Consider the following 19,762-nt stretch of genomic DNA (forward strand, 5'->3'; position numbering starts at 1 on the left):
GGCACTCAAGATTTGAGGCTGACTGACAGATAATGAACTACCAGTTTTCCAAGTAGCTGCTGACAGTCCTAGAAAGGACCAAGTTTAGCCTACTGTAACATACTGCACATGGATTTAAAAAAATGCCCTAAAATGGAACAGCCATTTCCTTCAGGCACTTCCAGAAACCAACTCCAGAAAGTATATTTGAGTTCTACACAAAATAAATAAGAATCACAGTACTTAAAAAGCCCAAACACAGGAAGACTATCTTCTGGTTTAAAAATATTTATTTAAAAGAAAAGGAGATCTATACTTAAATGGCCAGGAAAAAAAAAATCCTCAGTTTTCCCCCTCAAAACCGTTGCTCTGCAATTTACCTTTCCCTTAAGTTTCAGCTGCAATGTTTTATTAAAAAAAAAAAACCTGAATTTTCATTTCTTTTTCCTATGCTACTATCCTGAGGAAATTAAGCTCCATTCAGTGAAAAGTTGGATGGGATGCAAGAAGAAACTGCAATAAAATGTATCCACAATATACAAGTATAAAAATATTTTGCTTATGATTCAGTACTATAATTTAATAACTTTTTGTTGTTTCATAGGTATCTGGGAAAGGTACAGACACATGTCCTGATCCTGTTACAAGAGGTAGAATGCCAGCATTTGGTACAACATTCCAGGAGAGAGTCAAGGTGATATTCCTGTTTCCCCTGCAAAAGCAACAAAGACTATCAGCACAAACACTCAAGTTTAGTGATTTAATTAACAGTTACTAGTATTAAATAGATTAGGATACAGATTGTTTATCTGGGCCAGAAACAACAAGCTGTTTAATTTTAGGTAGTTACTGCCTACTTTTTTTTACTTGACTGCTTTGGAGTTGGGTGCATCACAGAACCAATTTTACACAGACTGAAGGCAGAAACCCAGAAGCCTGTTGCTCATTATAGCAGCACATCTTCCAGTCTACAGAATACATAGGATATCTTGCACCCCAAGGCAATCTTCTAACAATGAAAGATGCAATAGAGATGACAGAGTATCACATAGAACACAGGCACCTTACTACACCAATGAACACATGTATTAAATGCAAAGTAAGTAAGTAAATCAAGATACCATGAATACTAGTAATAAAACAAATATTTACTTACTTGAGACCATTTCCATCATCAAAGAAAAAGTACTTTGACTTCATGTCTTTTAAGGACAGCCTTGGGTTATCTCCTCTCAACATGATCTTGTCCCAAAGGACCACCTGATTTAGGGCCTAAAATCACAATTGTAATTAAGTCAGCAAGGTATCTTAGCAAATCACATTCAGACACTGGACCTTCATTGCACTGTTCCTCTAAAACCCCCTTTTGCAAGTACATGCTTGCAATCCCTAACTAATTTAACAAAGTAACATTTCACAGTGGGGCAATGTAATACTACTACACAGTGAAGTGCGGCATGGAATAAACGGAAACAACAAGGAACATTTTAAAACACAAGAAAGGCATTTAAAAAGAAGTCATATGCTTGAGAAGAATTACAAAGCATAAAGGGGTTTCCTTCTGAATTGCAAAGTAAGTCACTTTCAAAGCAGTATTTAGACTTTGTTTTAAATACAGGACCTAAACTGAGTTAGCATGACTCTGCTTATGTCCATATCATTTTTCCAACTTTAATGGAAATCTCTATTTTAATTGCAAGCATAACCCCAAAAAATTTATTAACAGTTGAGAAAGTGAGATCCCAAGTTCTTATATTACTGGAATTTACACTCTAAAGTGTAAATTCTTTACACCCTAAAGTGTAAAGTTGTTTCAAGTAGATGCTAAACAGTCTTGTTTACTAATTTATAGAACAATTTAGAAAAATACATCCCAGTATTTGTGAGAAGTGTTGAGTTACATGAAAGAAAAATCTAAAATATGGAACAATACAGTAAAATCACTGTACAATCTAGTACAAACACAATATCCACCACCTTGTTTAATATAACTAAGGTACTTTAAAAAAAAAGTTAAAAAAGAAGGACAGTTTTGTACAGCAAGTTAAGAAAACCCCCAAGTTTCACCATATCCTTGTAATGTGACCACAGCAGCTTTAACTACAATTCAGTGGTACTGTGGCAGCATGCTGTTTCATGAAAGCAATTTTTGAAACGGCTGCTCCACATGGCTTTTATCAGATCAGTAAAAAGGGTTTTCAGCTATCCCAAAGGGAAGGCTCAGTAGCAACCAATTTAAAGGAACAAGGCAAATTATTTTGAGAAGTATGACAAGGTAATGTAAATGAATTACAAGGCTACAGTAACTGGTAGGGTCAACTGTGATCCATGAACAAAACACACACCACATCAGGCCAGCCCAGAAGCCACTCCCTCCTGTTTCTAACAGCAGTCAACTGCAGACATTTAGGAAAAAAAGGAAAATGGACAGAAAAGGTGAAAAATCTTATTTACAGTATACTATTGTAAGTATACTGCAACACAAGGCATGTGTCATTTTTCTCCCATTTTACTGGGCATATATCAAGTTAGGTTTTATGGAGGTGAGCTTCCCAGCCTACAGTTTAACTGTCAAGAAAATAATCATGAAGGCCAGTGCAGGCTAGTAGGAAATACTGGTGGCCTTAACTCTTCTCAGAAGAACTACAGAATGCTTAAAAATAGCTGCAGTACTAAAATGAGTAATTGCTTCAAACTTCTTTTTAATACTTACATTGTTTTTTGTTGAATATTCTGCAGACAAATATAGAAACAACTGTTTAACATTCCAATCAAATATACTCTGCAGATGTATGCAAGTTAAGAAAAATACCATACTGTACTTATATAACCTTATTTTTACTAGATCTAAGTAGTCTATAATCATTACAGTGAGCTCTTACCTTTCAACATACCTCATCTTACTCATAAATCAGAGCACTGCCAGCAGTTTGAACACAAGTTTTAGTCATAATAAAGTGACAAGTTTTCAGGTGGGTATTTCTTTTTACTACTTATGAAGTCTAGCAGCTATTTCTCCTCCAATAATTTAGGAGTTCTATATTTGACACTGCAAGCTAGTAACCACAATCCTCTGCTAGACAACCTATTATAAAACCTTAAACATAAAAGTCACGACAGAATTCTTCCACAAATATTCCCAAGGCAATTTTTATAGTATCAGAGAACCCTTGCATCCAAATACAATAACGTTAAACAATATATAAATGCAAAATTGGTGACGGCTAGGGAATTCAAAGAGCCTTTAATGCCCATGATAGAGAAATTAGAATATGGGAAGTATTTCCTATTGGAAGGGACCCCAAAAATTAGCAAATTTGATTCTCTACTGACAACAAAGAAAGCTCATTAGACTCGAACAAAAAACTCTGATCAGATTTTTAATCAGCAGTAAAGACTGCTGTAAAAACTGCAGTAAAAACTGATGACTGCCATTTGAGACAGTATAATAATGCTGGGAATCTAAACAGTTGTCTGTTTATTTAACAATAATGCGTGACTGCTAAGGAAAACACTTTTTAATTCACAATAGAGATTAGCTGTAATCTTTTATTTCCTAGTCCTCTTTTCTATTCTATTTGCCATTATCTTAAAAGAATAAATAGATTCCCTAACCAGCCTCAAAATCTGTTTCTCCTTCTTCCACTCATCCCAAGACACACATGTTTTTCAGCTACTAATTCAAAGGGCAAGAAAGGAAAGAATTAAATATTTAACTCCTGTCGCTGCAAGAATAGGTAGAAATATTTTACTTGAAGATTTTTTTGTCACCTGGCTCAAAATATCAAACAAGATTTTGAAGATCTCCTTGATAGGATTTCTTATCACTTGCAAAAGTTAACAATGAATTAAATAAGCTTAAAGGAGACTGTCAAAATTCTATGCTCCCTTTCCTTTGCCTAGTTCCTTTTTCTAACTGCCATTTTATTTAACTTCTCCCAGGACTAACAACTTCTTTCTGCTAGTTAAGACAGTCCATGTACCTGTATCTCTTCAGACATTTTGAACAAAAAACCCTACCAGACTTCAACAGCTCTACGTATTGCAAGCTTTGTTTATGCCAGGCATGAGAGATTCAGTCAGAATATTAAAAAAAAAGGCTGTTACTAGTAGCAGTCATTCAAACATGGAATCTTTATGCTCACATACTGCAGACTAATCCTTTTATAAGAATATTTCTTTTAGAGGTCCTGTCCTGCTTTGCTCTGCTTCTCTCTATACACAATGTGTACAGGTCTGTGCATCTAATTTAGAATTCAGTCTCTCTTTTTAATATATATAAGCTTTTCAGAGGTAAAACTCAGGAACTTACTTCTCCTGCTTCCAGTTGATAAAAAAAAAAATCCTCTCATTCCTGTGCAAACAGGCCTGCAAAAATCTGATTAGCCTGTTTATCCAGCATTTGTATCAGGAGTTGTATTTTGTGTGGTCAGCTCACACAAGACACAGCTCCCCTTCAAAAGGGCAAAACCAAAACACACAGGTGATCAGTGCCTTGTCTAAAAGACAAAAACCAGCAGACAGGGAAAAATCCCAGGATTCTCAGACCAGCTGCAAAACGTGGTTTAGTGTAATCACCTGAACATGCCACCTATTATTTGGTACTGACTTCTGAAGAAAAACTCTTTCAAGAGCCTAAATGCAGACTAGCAGGGAAGCAAAGAAATACAAAAAAAAACCTGCAAAACTGCAACAGCAATTGATCCACTCCTCAAACCACTGATACAAACTTCACTTAAAAGTAATAATGTCTAGATGTTAAACTGCACTCCCCATTATTAGATACAGTGCACTTAACAAAAGAGCCTGATTTCAAAAAAAGGCATTAAACAACTTGTCAACTACTAGAGACCAAAGAGCTGGTTTAAGTTCTATTTCACTGCCATAGCTATGCAAAATACTATTTTTAGCTGCTTTAAATTTTTATTTTTAGACAAATTGCTAGTTTTCCCCATGTCCTGAATATCTGAAGATTATAAGGTAACAAAAATAGCATCTAAGTGTTCTCATTCCAAAAAGCCTGCAAACCATTTCTTCCATTAAGGATATCTGCAGTAATGTCAAATGTGACGAATCCCAGATCACTTCTTTCTCTAGGTCCAGTGAAATCTTCTACATTTTTTCTAGGAGAAAACAAAACACAAGATTATCCTTTCTCATTATTTATACCTTACACATTACAAAAATTATGGTTTTTATTAGATATTTCCCACATCCATTTTCTGTATTTTGCTTTATATACTTCTGGCTAAAAGGCAATCAAAATTACAAACTAACACCCACCTTCCAGAAATTATGGTGTCCCAGTTTTAAATGTCAGGCCTTGACACCACAGTGTCTAAGACATATAAGTAGCCTATTGACTTTTTCCTGTTAACAAAAATCTGTATACAAGCTGGACTACATTTCACTTTAGTAAAATATGTTTTAGCATCTCCCTATAAGTAAAACTGATTGGGACACCATCAGCATAGCAGTCTGCTGGCAACCACATTCAATATTATTTCTCAACTGTCCTTGAAGAAACAAAAAAACCCAATGCCTTTCGTGAGGCTTTGACCATTCCAACACAACAGTTTACATGCATAGCTCACACAAGTTTCAAGATTTATTCCTGTGATGTATTTAAGTAACAGCATGAAGAAAATAGTTATTTTCATCTACATTCTGGAAAATGGTATCATTTTGGAAGGCTTTATTATAAGCGTCCATTTGGAAAACTACCTCATGTTGGCACAGTAAAACACAATGGAAAGAGTAACTGGAAAATAACAGACACACAGCAGATATTGCCATATGTATTCATAAAGCTTATCAGTTTTATGAACTGATAAGATTAATGAATACATAAAGCTTTACCAAACTTACCATCTAAACGAGGAATACCACAAGCAATTAGCTTGGCCATCAACTATGAACCTCAACTCTTCATTGAACAATTTTTTTTATGAATTATGAACTTCATAGCTATATTTAGTCCAGTTCAGAAATTAGTCAATTAAAATATTATTTCATTAAAACCAGGTTTAGTAATCTCAAATTAAAAAAAAAGTTTACAAGTGAAGAAAACACTTTTGGAGATAGCAGATAAGAAAAACACCACCAAATCTTCACAATTTAAGCCTTGCTATGAATTTTCATCTCTTTGCAAAAAGCAGTATATTTTTAAGTAGAAAACCTTATCAAGCACTTGACTTCACCTCTTATCCATTGTCAGTCAGATGGAGTAGCAGGCCTGAGCTTGGGGTCTCCAGAACTTCTCAGACATTCAAGAGAAGCAGATTAGGTGTAGTAAAAGTACAGTAACACCAGATCTGTGTGCCTCACACAAGGGACTGGCAATACACATTTCACCCAAATCAGGCATTTGTATGCTGCCCTATATATGCTAGGCTCACCATAACATTCGAAGATATGCTTTTATGTCAAGTTTGTGCTTTTGCAATCCTCAGTGTAGCATGAATACAGGTTCTTGGTTTTTTTCCTGTGGTATTAAACCAGTCTTAAAGGTGATTAAACCAGAATTAAAGGTGACAGCAGTCCCCTTATTTGCAATCATATCTCCTTTCAAGTCCTGCTATTAGGCATTCACAGGTGACACAACTTGGGGTGGTTCCAAAGCTCCACAGAATCATCACCACATCACAGAATGGCCTGGGTTGGAAAGGACCTTAAAGATCATCAATTTCCAACCTTCCTGACATGGACAGGGACACCTTTCATTAGTCCAAGTTGTGCAGAGCTCCATCCAACCTGGCACTAAAGTGTGCTGCTTTAGCTCCCTAATCTGAGCCAAAATCAACCTAACAAAAAAGCATGAGCTGAGTTAAAGCAGGTCAGTTAAATGTCCTATTGGCCAGAAGCCCCAGTGTCCTCTGGTAAAGAACCACGTGGCAAAAACGGGAGCAAAGACCTCCACTCATAGGTGGCTGTAACAGCTGCTCGAATGCTTGTGAAACTACTGCCCTCCACATCACACATAAGTAACTAAATGGAAGTTCTCTGTGAGGAAGTCTCCTTTCAGAGAAAAAACCCCACCTCGAACTAACACCAAAACTAGGAAAAAAGGTTCCCCAGCACAAGTTTGCATCAGCCCATTTTATCTGTGTAGGCAACACGTTTTGATGTGCTATTGTGTCCTACACCTGGTGCATTTCACAGGAAAGAAGCCATCCCAATCACTTTGCTACCATGGGACAGAAAGTATGCTAGGTTACCAATGGAGGAACCCAAGAGAGCTACTAATCAAAAGCAAAAGGTACTACAATGGGATAAACGTTCATGGGATAAACTCCACGTTCCTGTATTCCCTGTCTCTCCACAGCCGCGGGCAGCAGCTGCCTCCGCTCCGCTCCCGGGGCCGAGGCGGCCGGGCCGCTCCCCGAGCGCCGCCCCGGCTCCCGCCTGGCCGCGCCGTCGTGGGGTTCCCCCATTGGCCCGCCCAGAGCGCAGGAGGCCGAGCCCGAGCGCCGCGCGAGCCGCCGGCCGCCCCTGCCGGCCGCAGCGTCCCCTCACCCGCCCCTGGCTCTCGGCTGCCGAGCCCTTCACTCCCCAGCGGGCAGCGCCTGCCGCCCGGCTGGGCCCGGCCCTGCCCCGCCACTCCCTTCCTTCCCTCTCCGCGCAGCACTCACAGCGTGACCCGGGAGACGGCGATGCGGACGGGCACGCTGCGCTCCTTGAAGGCGGTGGTGATGAAGCAGCCGAAGGTGAGCGCCGCCATCACGCTCAGCGAGAAGGCGAAGAGCGAGTTGGCCCGGGACAGCACCGTGTTCATCTCCCCGCTGGGCCCGGCCGGGGCTGCGGCCGCTGCTCGGGCGGGGCGGGCGCGCGGACGCGGCAGGAAGCGGGCGGCGGCGGGCAGGGGGGCCGCGCGCGCGACCGCCGGGAGGGGGCGTGGCCTCGCGCCGGCCGGGCGGGCTCCAGCATGGCCACGCCCCCTCGTCAACTCCGCCCCGTTCCGCCAGGAGATGGGCGGGGCCGGCGCCGGAGCGCGACATGGCGGCCGTGACATGGCGGCCGTGGTGGGGCGGGTCGGGAAGTGCTTTGTGGGTTCTTTGTCTGCCCCCGTCCCCTGTGCTCTCAGGGCACTCCCTCTCACAGGGCATCTGTCGTTCTCCTGGCTTTTTGCATTCGTGTAGTAAAGCGTAAATGAGTTTTAGGCGGAGGCTTGTATTTTTACTTGATGTCTGTATCTTGCTTTCACTGGTGGTGCTATTTGCCATTTCCTCCCTTGCTTCCTATAGGATGTTCCTATTCATTTGCCCTTCGTTACACACGTGCTCAGTGTGTCAATGTTCTTGCCTAGACATTTCCTTTAGTAGTTGGGCTTGTTCCTGGATCTTCTTCTTTGGCGTGGTGATCCCACACCGTCGGCAGGATGAGACAGCCTTTCACCTTACCCCACCAATTTGGTTGAAGTTTCAATTTAAATTGGTACCAGCAAAGATCAGTTTGTGTAGTGAGGTGATTCCTTACTCCTCCTGGGGCCCCTCTTTGATGCCCATTCCTGCTTCCCGGACCTGCAACGTTATCCATGTGAGAGCCCAGGGGAATGAGAACTTTTCAGTGTTTTGGTGCCCTGCTTTTCGGTGTTCCCAACCGCTGTATTCGTGTGTATTAACTATACCAGAACGGATAAACCGGGATTTCCGGGGCTGCCAATAGGTGTCAGCAGTGATTCGATTATGTTTGATTTCCCGGCCCTGAGGTTGCAGCGCTGTAAACCCTGGGAGTAGGAGCAGGAGCTCCGAGCTAGGAGTCTGACAGGCTGGGAGCCTCATGGGGACAGAAGGGACAGGGAGAAAAAGGTGGGCACTGCCAGGCCATTCTGAAATACCTCTCTTCTGTAATGATGGTGCTGTTTCTTTTCCTCCCTGTAGCCAGGAGCCAGGTCTATGAATCAGGGAAGAAAAATCTTTGCAGATAAAGGTAGGAAATAGAAAAGGAAAAAGATCATACTGAGGGTTTTTGTTTCCCCCAGACTGAGTACCTGCAGCAGCACATGTCTGTTTAGTCTGTAGGATGTGAAGGTACCTATGGAGCCATTCCTTTGGGGACCCTGTGTTCCGCCATCTGTGTGCCTGTGCGTTTGCCACATTGAGATCAGTCACAATCCTAAAGAGGGTAGGCTCTTTTCTGGATTGCGTTTCCTAATTATTGGCGTTTTTGATATTTCATAAGAGTTTCAGCAGCACAGAGAGTTTCTTGTGTAAAGATTTTTGTTGGCTTGTTATTAATTTATGCTATTCAAAATACTAATTATTGTTGTGGTTTATGGTCTGGAACTTGTTGTTGCTGAAATCTTGGATTGTTTTTACTGAAAAGTGGGTACTTTTCCCCAAAATAGTTGAAGACTTAGAAGCATTAAGGAAGCTTTTACTGTAAGCTTCATTTCAGAAGTTATAAAATGTCTGCTGCTTTCAAAAGGATAGTTCAAAAGTGAATACCATTTTTTTCCTCATATCTACGAAGAAAAGAAGGCTTAATCACCTTTGTTCTTGTTTTTAGTTCATGTGGTTGCTATTTTGAGTTTTTCATACTAAACAACACTTTATTAAAAATATGGCTCTTTGGCAGAATTTACAGGAATAAAGTAGTGAAATTTTGAAAGCAGTAGTTAGGTACCGGCAAAAGATCAAAATCAAAAGGCTTAGCCAAATTAATGTGTTTTTAAGGCAGTGCATAAATATGGCTATTGCTTGTGGAGGTCTGGATTTATTTTAGCAGAAACCTTAAATAAGTGTCACTTAAAAGCACAGTAAACAGGAGAAGACAGATGGTGTAATTTATTCAAGGACTGATCTATTACTGTTTCAGAATAAAGAAACCTATAGCTTTTTAATGACTGAAATATTGCAAAATCAAAATAGGAAAGTATCTTGAAATAAGGCAGTTGTGGGAGATAATTATTCACAATAGCTGTTTAGTCATAAGTTCTAGATTGCTCTTTGAAAGGTATAAAATATGATCTTTTGTGAAGAATGGTGACATAATATTAATATCAAAAGTTGCTGACAGCTAAATAAGTTATGTTACTGGGAATTGAGCAAATACTATAATTATGGAAACAAATTTGAAGGAGCTTGGGGAAGCAGGAAACTTTGGGAGACCATTTCCAAGATGCAGTGGAATGGTATTCATTACACCCAAGCAGCATCCTTAAGCCCAGACCAGCAAAGCACAAGGCGTGTCAGTGTTCAGGCTGGCTCTTACTTCAAGAAATGTCATGCTTTTCATTACAAACTCGTTGAAAAAAATGCAGAGATAGGATTGGCAGCAGGTCTGAACTGTAGAATTTGCCATCCTTCTCCAGTCCTCAGCCTAAAATTATCTGACTTTGCAAATGAGTTTTTGTACCCTCTTTGATCTATTAAACATGTGTTCTTTTTTTTAGAGTGCTGGCACTTCAGCAGGATTGATCCTTGTCAGCAGCTGATGATAAGTAGTTTTTTGAGAGAGAGTAGCTTGCTTTCTTTGGTTGATATGTTTCTACTCTGATGTTCAAATTACGGAGCAATTCCTTTCATCATCTGTAAACAAAATAGCAAGTGTTGACACTGACCATCAACAGAGATTGCTATGAGTTCTTTGTTTTCCCACTGAAGTCATATTGAACACATAGATGGAAGCTTTGGGGTGTATGTTGTGAATTTCAGGTGAAAGGGAGGTGTTAACTTCAGCCCAGCACCTGTAGCCTTCTTGGGGCTTAAGTTTCTGACTAATTTTACAGGGGAAAATTTAGGTGCCTGTGGCATTTTTGGCACCTAGATAGATGAGGACCTTATTTTTGATCTAGGTATGTATGTCTTGATCTTTTTACCATGAATGTCTAAATAGTTTCTTGTATTTGTCCTTTATTAATTGTTGAAATGTTAATTCTTTAAGAGACAGTAGCAGCACACAGCCTCTTAGACAGCTCTGGGTAGGAAGATAAAGATTAAAATAAATGTGGCCATGATCAGCTGTCTCTTGCAACAGCCCTCTTTCAGTTAACACCTCTTCTGGATGGCTCATTTTTACAGCTGGCGTGGAAAGGCTGTGACTAAGAGAAGAGGCTTTTTGGACTGCATTTGATTCTAATGTTCTCCTCACCTCCATTTTTTAAACTTTGGATCTACACAGTATGCAGAATAAGAAGATAAGCAAGAAGAAATTTTCACTTGTCTTTGTGGTATTACTGTGAATCCTTCAGCAAGAAAATCTCAGGGAATTTTTAATTTCTGATTTCAGAATGAAGTTGATATTTTACAATATTGTCTCGTTTAGTGGCATAATAAATAGCAAAATAAAAGCTGCATCACAGAGAGAATCAAATGCTCTTGGCTCCAAAGTCAATATGTTTTGGAGCCTAACATATTCAAGTTTTGGCTCCTGTGGGGTTTGCCCATTTCATGGCCTATGAAGCCAGGTTAGTAAATTCATTCAAACATTACTAATTTAGCTTAACCTTTCTGACTTCATTGTGCTTTCCATTCTGAACTAGAAACCTGAGTGCTACTGCTCCACCTCAACTGGGGTTTAACCTCATTCACTCAGCCGCTTGCAAGACTTCATCACAAGGTATTTTTATGTCTCTTGTAAAAGCACCAAGCAGAGACTTGTCGTGCCTCAGCTTGAAGAAAAAGATGTTTTACTAGCTCTGTCATGGTGATATCATTTAGCTGATACCAATTTTAGTGGATGGAAAAAGCCTTTCTGTTATGAGCAGTAGCCATGGGAGTCAGTATATAATGACATAAGCTTGCAGAATAAACTTTTAACTCTCATCCCTACTATTGACTGTGTAATTTCCTTTTATTAACAACATTCTTAGGCACCAAAATACACTTTACAGAGAAAGAAGAAAAATTAAACCACTTAACTGCTTTTACTTAGTCAAGAACAAAACCTGACAAAGTTTGAAGAAAGGGGGAATAAAAGTAAACAAATTATTTCACTGTTTTGAGAAACAAAAAATATTTTTGAAGAAAACATTTAAATGGTTAAAGAAAAATTTACAGACAGCCTGTAAGGAAGAATAAAGTTAACAATTTTGAAAGGAATTCAAATTGATGACAAAAGATTCACAGCTTAAGAATTATTTTATTTAGAGGCATCTGTTTAATAAGAACAGGTGACATTTTTGCTGTTAGTTGAAGAAAGGATTAAAAACTGCAAGAATACCAGGTTTAGTTACATTAATTTAGATTAATAAGGTGGTTGCCATGCCTACTAAAGTTACTTAAGTTAGTTTTTCAATCTAATTGAAACTAAAGTTAGTTTGTCAATCTAGTTGAAACACCAAAAGCATAGCTCCTGTGGTACCACAATCCTAAGAGGTTGAGTTAGTTGCCACAGAGGGAATCTCTGTTCTGTAGACATGGTTGGCAATGAAAGAAATTGCTTGGACCCAAGAAAGGAGCTATACAAAGGGAAAGAGGTGCAAAATGAGGAGATTCTTCCCAAGATACACTGATACACCTGTGTCAGTACATAAGGCCATCAAAAATTATGCCTAAGTATCCTTAAGAAGAGGCAGTGAGTATGTGCATTTTGACATTACTCTCCCTTCATAGTTTGCTATGAGTTTTTCCAGTGGGTCATTTGCCTTGTCACAGAATGGGTTGTAGGGGGTGGGTGTGAGTGGTTTTTTCATTGTAAAGTCCAACAAGTTTGGTTTTAATTTATTAAGAGTTGAAATTGCCAGATTTTGAACTGAGGAATGTACCAGTACACATTCCTTCCTGTTGATTTCCAGCAAGGGAGAGAGAGGGGCAGGAACCTTTAGCTGAGGAATGGGATGTGCAGCTGGAGGAGGTAACTTTTTAAACTTCTGGGGGGCAAGATTTGCTAGAGTTCGTCTGTCAGCAGGCTGTGTGTGCCTGCTGTCTGACACGTTTCAGGGTTTAGTAATGTCTCAAAGTACACACATGACTTATTTTGGAATCTTCTGTAATACTCTTAATAGTTGAGTTATGTTAGGTATCCAGAGAGGACTGCAACAAATACTGTAAATAAACTTACTATGTTTCTAGCAAAACTCAGATTGAATTTACTTGTAAGCTTGTTGGTCATGCCTACTTCCCTTCTGGGTAGAACTTTGCTGTCAGTGATTAGATGGACTGGTTAGGCAGATCAAGCATGTTCATGTGATAATGTGACAGCACAATTGGCTGATGCCAGACTTGTAGCTGAAGGGGAATCTATCCTCATTATGAGAAGCAGCTGTCCAGTGGTGCATAACAAAGGGGTACAGATTTAACATTACCATGTTATTTTTTCAAGGACTGAGAAAGTTAGAAGACTAAAATTTCATGATCACTTAAGTATCTGAGTTACTTTTTATGCCTTTAAATATATGTTATATGGAGAATGTCTGCTATGTGCAGAGATGCTGATTGATATTTAATCCCTGACCAGTAATCCCATTCTCTGGAAATCCAGACATACAAGTCTGTAGGCTAGAATTATTTTCTAAGATAGGAGTAGTATTTCCAACTACTAGAAAAGGCAAAACACCTCAATGAAACCATTTTTAATTCATTAAGAGTTAGTAGAATAAACAGTCTTTTTGTGATGTTAGAAATGAAATCATTAATGTACTCAAATAACTTGATTTGTATAGAGCCTAAACTGTGTCAGACCAACGATTTTAGTACACTGGACCAAAAAAGTACCACTGTACCTCCCAAAAGGATGAATTTGAACTTTTAGAGCAGTTCAAGAACTGTGGAAATAATGTGCTACACCAAAATATAGAGAGAAAGTATATACATAACAAACCTTTGTACATTTTTGTGTATTAAAGCTCTTTTAAAGGAACTGTTGTGCTTCATTGTTAGAGAAGGCAAATGGTGTCTAAATAAGTAACTGTTAAGTAGAATGGGTGTCAAAAGCCAGAGCTCAACTATGAGGAGAAGTGTTCTAAGACACTCTCATTTTTCCCTGTTGTGCCACTAAAGTTGTCATTGCATTGCATTTTGAAACAGACTTTTGGTTCAAGTCTTTGGTTGGGTTATCAGGCTATTAGCAGGGATTATGAGAACTACAGAAATTGGAATGAAACTAACTTTGGTTGTGAGTTGTAAGTTCATGTTGTATGGTTTGTGTAGATCCTGGATAGACATGGCATTCAGGAAGAAATCTGTAAAAAGGAGAAATGGGTCTTTCATTTCTTTGGTTTACAGTGTTATATCTGTTGTAATTGGCAACACAACTCTCAGGTTTTTGTGCTGATATTATGGCTTTGTCATGATGCTCAAGTAATTTTGTAGAATTCTTAAGGATACCAATGAGGTGCGGTGAAAAAGCAGTTCAGATCTAAACCAAGTTTCCTCTTTTCTGGATGAAAAAGTTTGTGTTCTCTCATATTTTGTCTTTTCATTCTCCCAAAGCAGTAGCACAGTCTGTACTTCAGCCACCTCTTCTCTTAATATTTTATGAAGAGTAGTATTTGGGTCGTACTAATGGGCCTGAGCTCCGGTTTAGAAAAGGACACAGCAGCTGCTTGATGTTTCCCTGTCACTCCAGCTTCTGAATTTCTTCAGGTAAATATGGCTTGTTTAGGTTTATTTTCTGTGCCTATGCATAAATGCATCATATCCTTAACTTATGAATGATATTAATGAAAAACACATTTAAGACTTTTTGAAGACTGTTTTATGGTATGTATGCCTTTTTTTTGTCTTCAATAAGATGTTAAGGTAACATTTTGAATAGTGAGGAAATAAATTTTAAAATAGTTCCTTTGAGTCTAGATTTCTCCAGTTCAAATGCTTTGAACATAAAATGGTAGAAAAAAATGCTGAACATAGATTAAGAAGTAAATGACATAACATTCAGTAGCTTTAGATAAGTAGGTAAAATTTTGAAGATTAGCATCTCATACACTCATTAAAATACAAGTCAGCTGGTCACTAAGCAGATAATTTTTCATGCTGAGTTAGACATTTCCTTTTCAGTAGCTCATGCTTCTCTTTTTTTGAGCCCTTCATGAAGCATTTTATGCTTATATCAGAAACTCAGTAATAAAATTTGATTTCTTACTTGTATTTTATTTTAAACTCTTTGTTTCAAGGGTATTACTTTAAAAATTTCTCCCAGTTGGTTGCCTATAATATATAAAATAATCAATTCTTGTAGGCACCTAAGAGTTCCTGTTTCTCTGCCTCTTATCTGAAAATCTACTGTTATACCTGCTATTGGACAGAAGTGTCAGAATCAGGATGTCTTGTGTATATCTAGATGTCTCTTACATGTGGAGGAAGACATGCTGGTGAAGTGTCATACAAATAATTCCTTGTATTGTATTTCATCTTTATCTCATTTTTAAAATAAACATTTTCACTTTCAGGGTTTTATATGCATCTCCAAAATAGAGAAGATAACTGTTAAGACTTAGTGTAATGGAATCTGTGTTGTGAATATAATTACTCTTTTACATCTTCTATAATTTAGTTTAAATAGATTACTTTAAAAAATATAAATAGAAAGAAGTATGTTTTCCAAATGTAACAACACAGCATGTGCTACAAAGAAATCATATTTCTAAGGGTTTTATAGTCTTTGATGTTAAAAGAAGTGCCTTCAAAGACTAAATATTCTGTCGGTTGTGTTAATTTTCTTTTGTATCTCATCTTACTGAAAATTAGACACACCAGTCTTCTAAAGCATAGAAGAAAAATTGTGAGAATAAAATAGTTTATGAATGTGGTTATGCAATTAATCATAGATGATAGACCACAGGTTTTGTGGTTTTCTTTTTTGTTTTTTTTTTCCCCTTTGGTTTTTTGTTTGTTTGGTTTGTTTGTTGGGTTTGTTTTTCTGAAAATTACTTTGTTTGGTTGAGGGTAAATTGTACACTAGATTTTGGACAGTTTGAATTAGCACAAACAGGTGCCAATGCTGGATACTTTCTTTCTGCACTTGGCTGCTACACAGCAAAGCATTAAAGGCCAGGGTACTTTGTCTGAGCTCTGGAGTTTGAAATGAACCCCTTTATAGTCATTATAAACAGCAGTATTGCTATCTTGATTCTACAGATTATGTTCTTGAGAAATGACAGCTGACCAAGCTACATTAAAAGGGAACTCTAGGACCATAAATTCCAGCATTTGAAGTTTCTTAAGGGGTTTTAAAATTAAAATAGTTAGTTGCCAGAAGTGGGGAAGCATATCAGAGGAATCATTACATTGTTCTTGTTTTATTTACTGGAAATGTGCTGGAAATGTGTCAAGGTAGGGTATCCTTGTCTGCTACAGTATTACTATCTTCTTAAACAAAATAAAAATACAAATATTGTTAATCTGCAATGTAGCTTGTTGCCATTTTCTTGTGTGCTATGATAAAACCCTAAATGCTAAAATAATTTTACATCCCGTCTCTTCTGTTGACATGAAGCGAATGAACAGTCAAGATTTCATTTCATTTAGGTTTGTAATCTGAATTTTGTATTAAAATAAAAATTATTAAATACATAGTTATTTATTCTTTTCACCAGGATACCTGAGTGTTTTTTTAACAGCAATGAAATTATCTTCAGAATACTCCCCATTTTACTACTGAGGAAATGAGGCCAAGAAATTTCATTCCCAGAAGTCAAAACTACATGGGAAATGCGAATATCCAGACTAAGCCACTGCTCTTTTTAAGTGTTTTGATATCATTATAGTGTTGTACATTTGTTACATATGGTGCATTTCCATTTGGAACCTCTCAATATTCTGAAGTGCTTCAAGATATTGCCATGCAAGAGAAAATGTGGAACACTTACATCTCACTTTTTTACAGTCCTTCATGTCATCTCATTGACTGCCAGATCCTTCATTTACTTACCTATGTTTCTATTTTCTGATTTCCATTGCAACAGCTGTAGCTTTCTGTTTCTGGTTTTCCCAGTCTGCATGGGCTTCCTCTCAGCTCTTCTGTGTTCAGATCTCGCATTCACATTGTTGGTTCTCCCAAAATGCCGTGTGGGCGTTAATTTCTAAGCAGTTGCTCAGTTTTCATGACTGGGTGCCTCATAGCATGGCTTTGCCAGCGAGCTCTAACAGTAATTTCTATAGCTCTTTAGAACCCTTCGATTAGGATAGACTTGGTTCTGTGCAGCTGGGAGAGTTTCCAGCTAAGCTGGCACATAAGAGTTACAGAGCACTAAAAAAAGAGGAAATATTATAAGACTAATTTTGCCAGCTTCTGATGAGTATGTGTGAACTGGAATTCTCAAAACTCATGATTTCATGTATTTTTTCATCCTTATGTAGTTTATTACTGATGAGGGAAATTTTTGAAAGGACGCGAGGCAAGTTTTGATACAGGAATAACCTTCCTGTTCAATTTTCATCTTGTTCCTAAAAGTGGTTTTACAAATCCGTGAGGTTGTTTGAAACATCACTTACAGAATACTAAATGCATATTAGCCTTATTATTGTAGTTTTAAATTTACTTTTTCTTGAACCTCGACAGAAGAAAAATAACTTGAAAAAAACAATCTAACAATTGAGAAATTTATTTTGTGATTTATCTACTGCAGTTATAAGAAGCAGGAAACAGTATTGTATGGTGAAGATGAATTCTGAGCACTGTTAACTCCTGCTGTTATTTATGGTAATTGCTATTTGGGGTTTTGCCTCTAAAAAGAAAGATTATTTTGTTTCTTAACAAAATATGGGAGAAGTCCAGATGAGAAAGCAGGTACTAGGTGGCATAACATGAAAAAAGGGAAAAGGGGTCAGGTAAAACACTGTAAGGAAGAAAAAGCTTTCTGTAACATAATTATGACTTTTCCTTGTACTGCATGGTAAATTTGTGAAATAGGTCCATAAGGTGGCTGGAAAATTCTGTGGACTGATCAAGTTAAGCTTAGTAATACTAGTACAAATATGGGAGAAGTAAGAAATTCCAGTATTGGGTGTGTTACAAAGGAAAATACCATTTCTATTAATGATTGAAACAGAGCTTGGCAGTGGTAGCTCAGATCATAATGCCTTTTATACTTGTGGAAAACATGACGCCTCAATTCAGTGTCGGATAACAATGTGCCAAATATAAAAAGGGATTTTCATTTGGCATTTTAAGTACTCATTCCCGCTTCTAAGAATGGTATGAGGAAAGTAGTTCCTATTCTGGCTGGATGAGAAAATGTCTATAAATGAAATTTGGTAAAAATTTGGGTATTTTTTTACTAACTAATATAGTTTACAAGGTAAACTCCTTTTTAATTGCCTTTTCTAGTTATGATTGACTTGTAAGTAGACTAAATTTTTTCAGAGAAAAATACCTGTTGCCTGTTTCTCTCAAGATAAGCACAATTCACTTCCTGTCTGTCAAAAATTTTAAAAATTTTCAAGAACATTTCCACTTACCATTGTCTTTTCTTCATTTGTATAAGTTTGTTTGAATTCAGTTTCCAGAAAACATTATAGCTTCTTACTCTAATAAATTACTCCGAGAGTCAGATGATAAGAGGTGCCTTATTGTTTCCACTTCCCTTCAGAAGTATGATTTTGTATTATAGTGCTTTATATCTGCTATTCTGTTCATTGAAGTCAGGGTGATTTGTGGATGCAGTGACATTTGGATCATACCCTTTTATCCTGATGGACCGCTGCCAACATTCTAAAATGTTTTTGTTTTTTTCTAATCACCAAATGAGAACCCAGGGTAGAATAGAAAGGTTTAGGATTACTTTGGTTAGAGCATTTTAAGTTACAATTCAAGACACTGTTTTTTTAATTAAGAAGGAAGTAGAAAAGTTTAGGGTAGGACTCTTTCTTGTGCTGCCAGGAATTTTTCCTTTAGGATTATAGTTCACTTAGAAATCTGGTTCTGTCATGCAGCTCCTCAGTTTGTGTCATGTTTCAACTCAGCAATTTACTGAGCAATTACTCACACTAATGGAACAACTTGTGAGTGACTACTGATGACTGTGAGTAATAGCTTTATGGTATAAAGGCAAATTAATTCTTAAAAAATTGGAGGAATTTAGATTCCCCTCTCTAAATCTGGCCAACAGATAAAGCCTGTCCGTGTCATATGATGCAGCACAATGAAATACATTTCATAACTATTAGAAATTTTCCATGTTGAAATGTTACCATTGCATTTTAATTAATTTAATTTTAGGTGCTCCAGTTCTTATGGATAAAAATATCTAGATGTTTGACTCGTATCACCTACTCTGAATACTGTTTTATGTATAGTGCTAAAGTCTAGATACTTTCATTCAGCCTGAGCAAAATAATGAGACTGTCAAAGCTGATAAAAATTAAATCTCTGTTTATTTATTAATGTGTACTTCAATTATTTACTGATATGATTCTAGTTTTTTAAGGAAAGAATATTAGTCTGACATAAAATGAAATATCAGAAAAGAGCAATTGTACTTAAGCAGCAGGAGAACGTATTTTAGCAAAAACATGTTATCTGAGTTATGTGGTTTAGTACACAAATTTCAGGAGTTTATAATAATACTTTTGAAGATGTATTTTAAACATGTAAATAAATGAATTAGAAATGCAGAATTTGTAATGCAACAGACCTTTTAAGTGGAACAAGTACAATCCAGGATCTTGGAACCTGCTGTCCCACATGAATATCACCGGGCTAGCAAGAGCGGCAGTGAACTCAGTACTATGTACAGTATAAATAATCGTCATATTTTCAGCAGCAGGCATCATGACCAGCTGATATTTTCTTTCCTCGGGACCAGTTGTTCCCAAGAGTGCATGGCTGGAGCCATCTGATCTTATCAACACATTTGAGAGCCCGACCCAAACACTGACAGAGGTTTTGCTGCAGCAATGAC

The 19,762-nt window shown here is 37.7% G+C and overlaps 2 protein-coding genes across 2 annotated transcripts in view; one reads left to right on the top strand and one right to left on the bottom strand.

Moving 5' to 3' along the window:
- Positions 1-247: 247 nt before the first annotated feature.
- Positions 248-7,820, bottom strand: SPCS3 (signal peptidase complex subunit 3). Its single transcript, XM_054292212.1, has 5 exons — positions 7,611-7,820; positions 5,027-5,102; positions 2,693-2,767; positions 1,136-1,251; positions 248-691 (listed from the first exon to the last, which is right to left on the bottom strand). Exons 1-5 carry the CDS (start codon positions 7,751-7,753, stop codon positions 559-561), a joined length of 543 nt encoding a protein of 180 aa, XP_054148187.1. The 5' UTR covers positions 7,754-7,820; the 3' UTR covers positions 248-558.
- A 6,514-nt stretch (positions 7,821-14,334) lies between these two features.
- Positions 14,335-19,762, top strand: part of ASB5 (ankyrin repeat and SOCS box containing 5) — a 33,659-nt gene continuing 28,231 nt past the window's right edge. The window contains exon 1 of the mRNA XM_054292201.1: positions 14,335-14,504. The gene's annotated coding sequence lies outside the window, so the exon portion shown is untranslated. The remainder of the gene's footprint in view (positions 14,505-19,762) is intronic.

Source organism: Melozone crissalis, unplaced genomic scaffold (genome assembly GCF_028551555.1).
Source record: "Melozone crissalis strain CALT ecotype California unplaced genomic scaffold, PUWL_Pcris_2 ptg000006l_1, whole genome shotgun sequence".
In the NCBI taxonomy this organism is placed as follows: Eukaryota; Metazoa; Chordata; class Aves; order Passeriformes; family Passerellidae; genus Melozone; species Melozone crissalis.

What these genes read in the sequence shown, in the direction of transcription:
- SPCS3 (XM_054292212.1), bottom strand. Translation starts at nt 7,753, where the DNA reads ATGAACACGGTGCTGTCCCGGGCCAACTCGCTCTTCGCCTTCTCGCTG. An exon ending in CATTTGACATTACTGCAGAT is followed by an intron (nt 2,768 to 5,026) that starts ATCCTTAATGGA and finishes ACTTGCATACAT; the next exon opens with CTGCAGAGTATATTTGATTG. An exon ending in GATGATGGAAATGGTCTCAA is followed by an intron (nt 692 to 1,135) that starts GTAAGTAAATAT and finishes TTGCTTTTGCAG; the next exon opens with GGGAAACAGGAATATCACCT.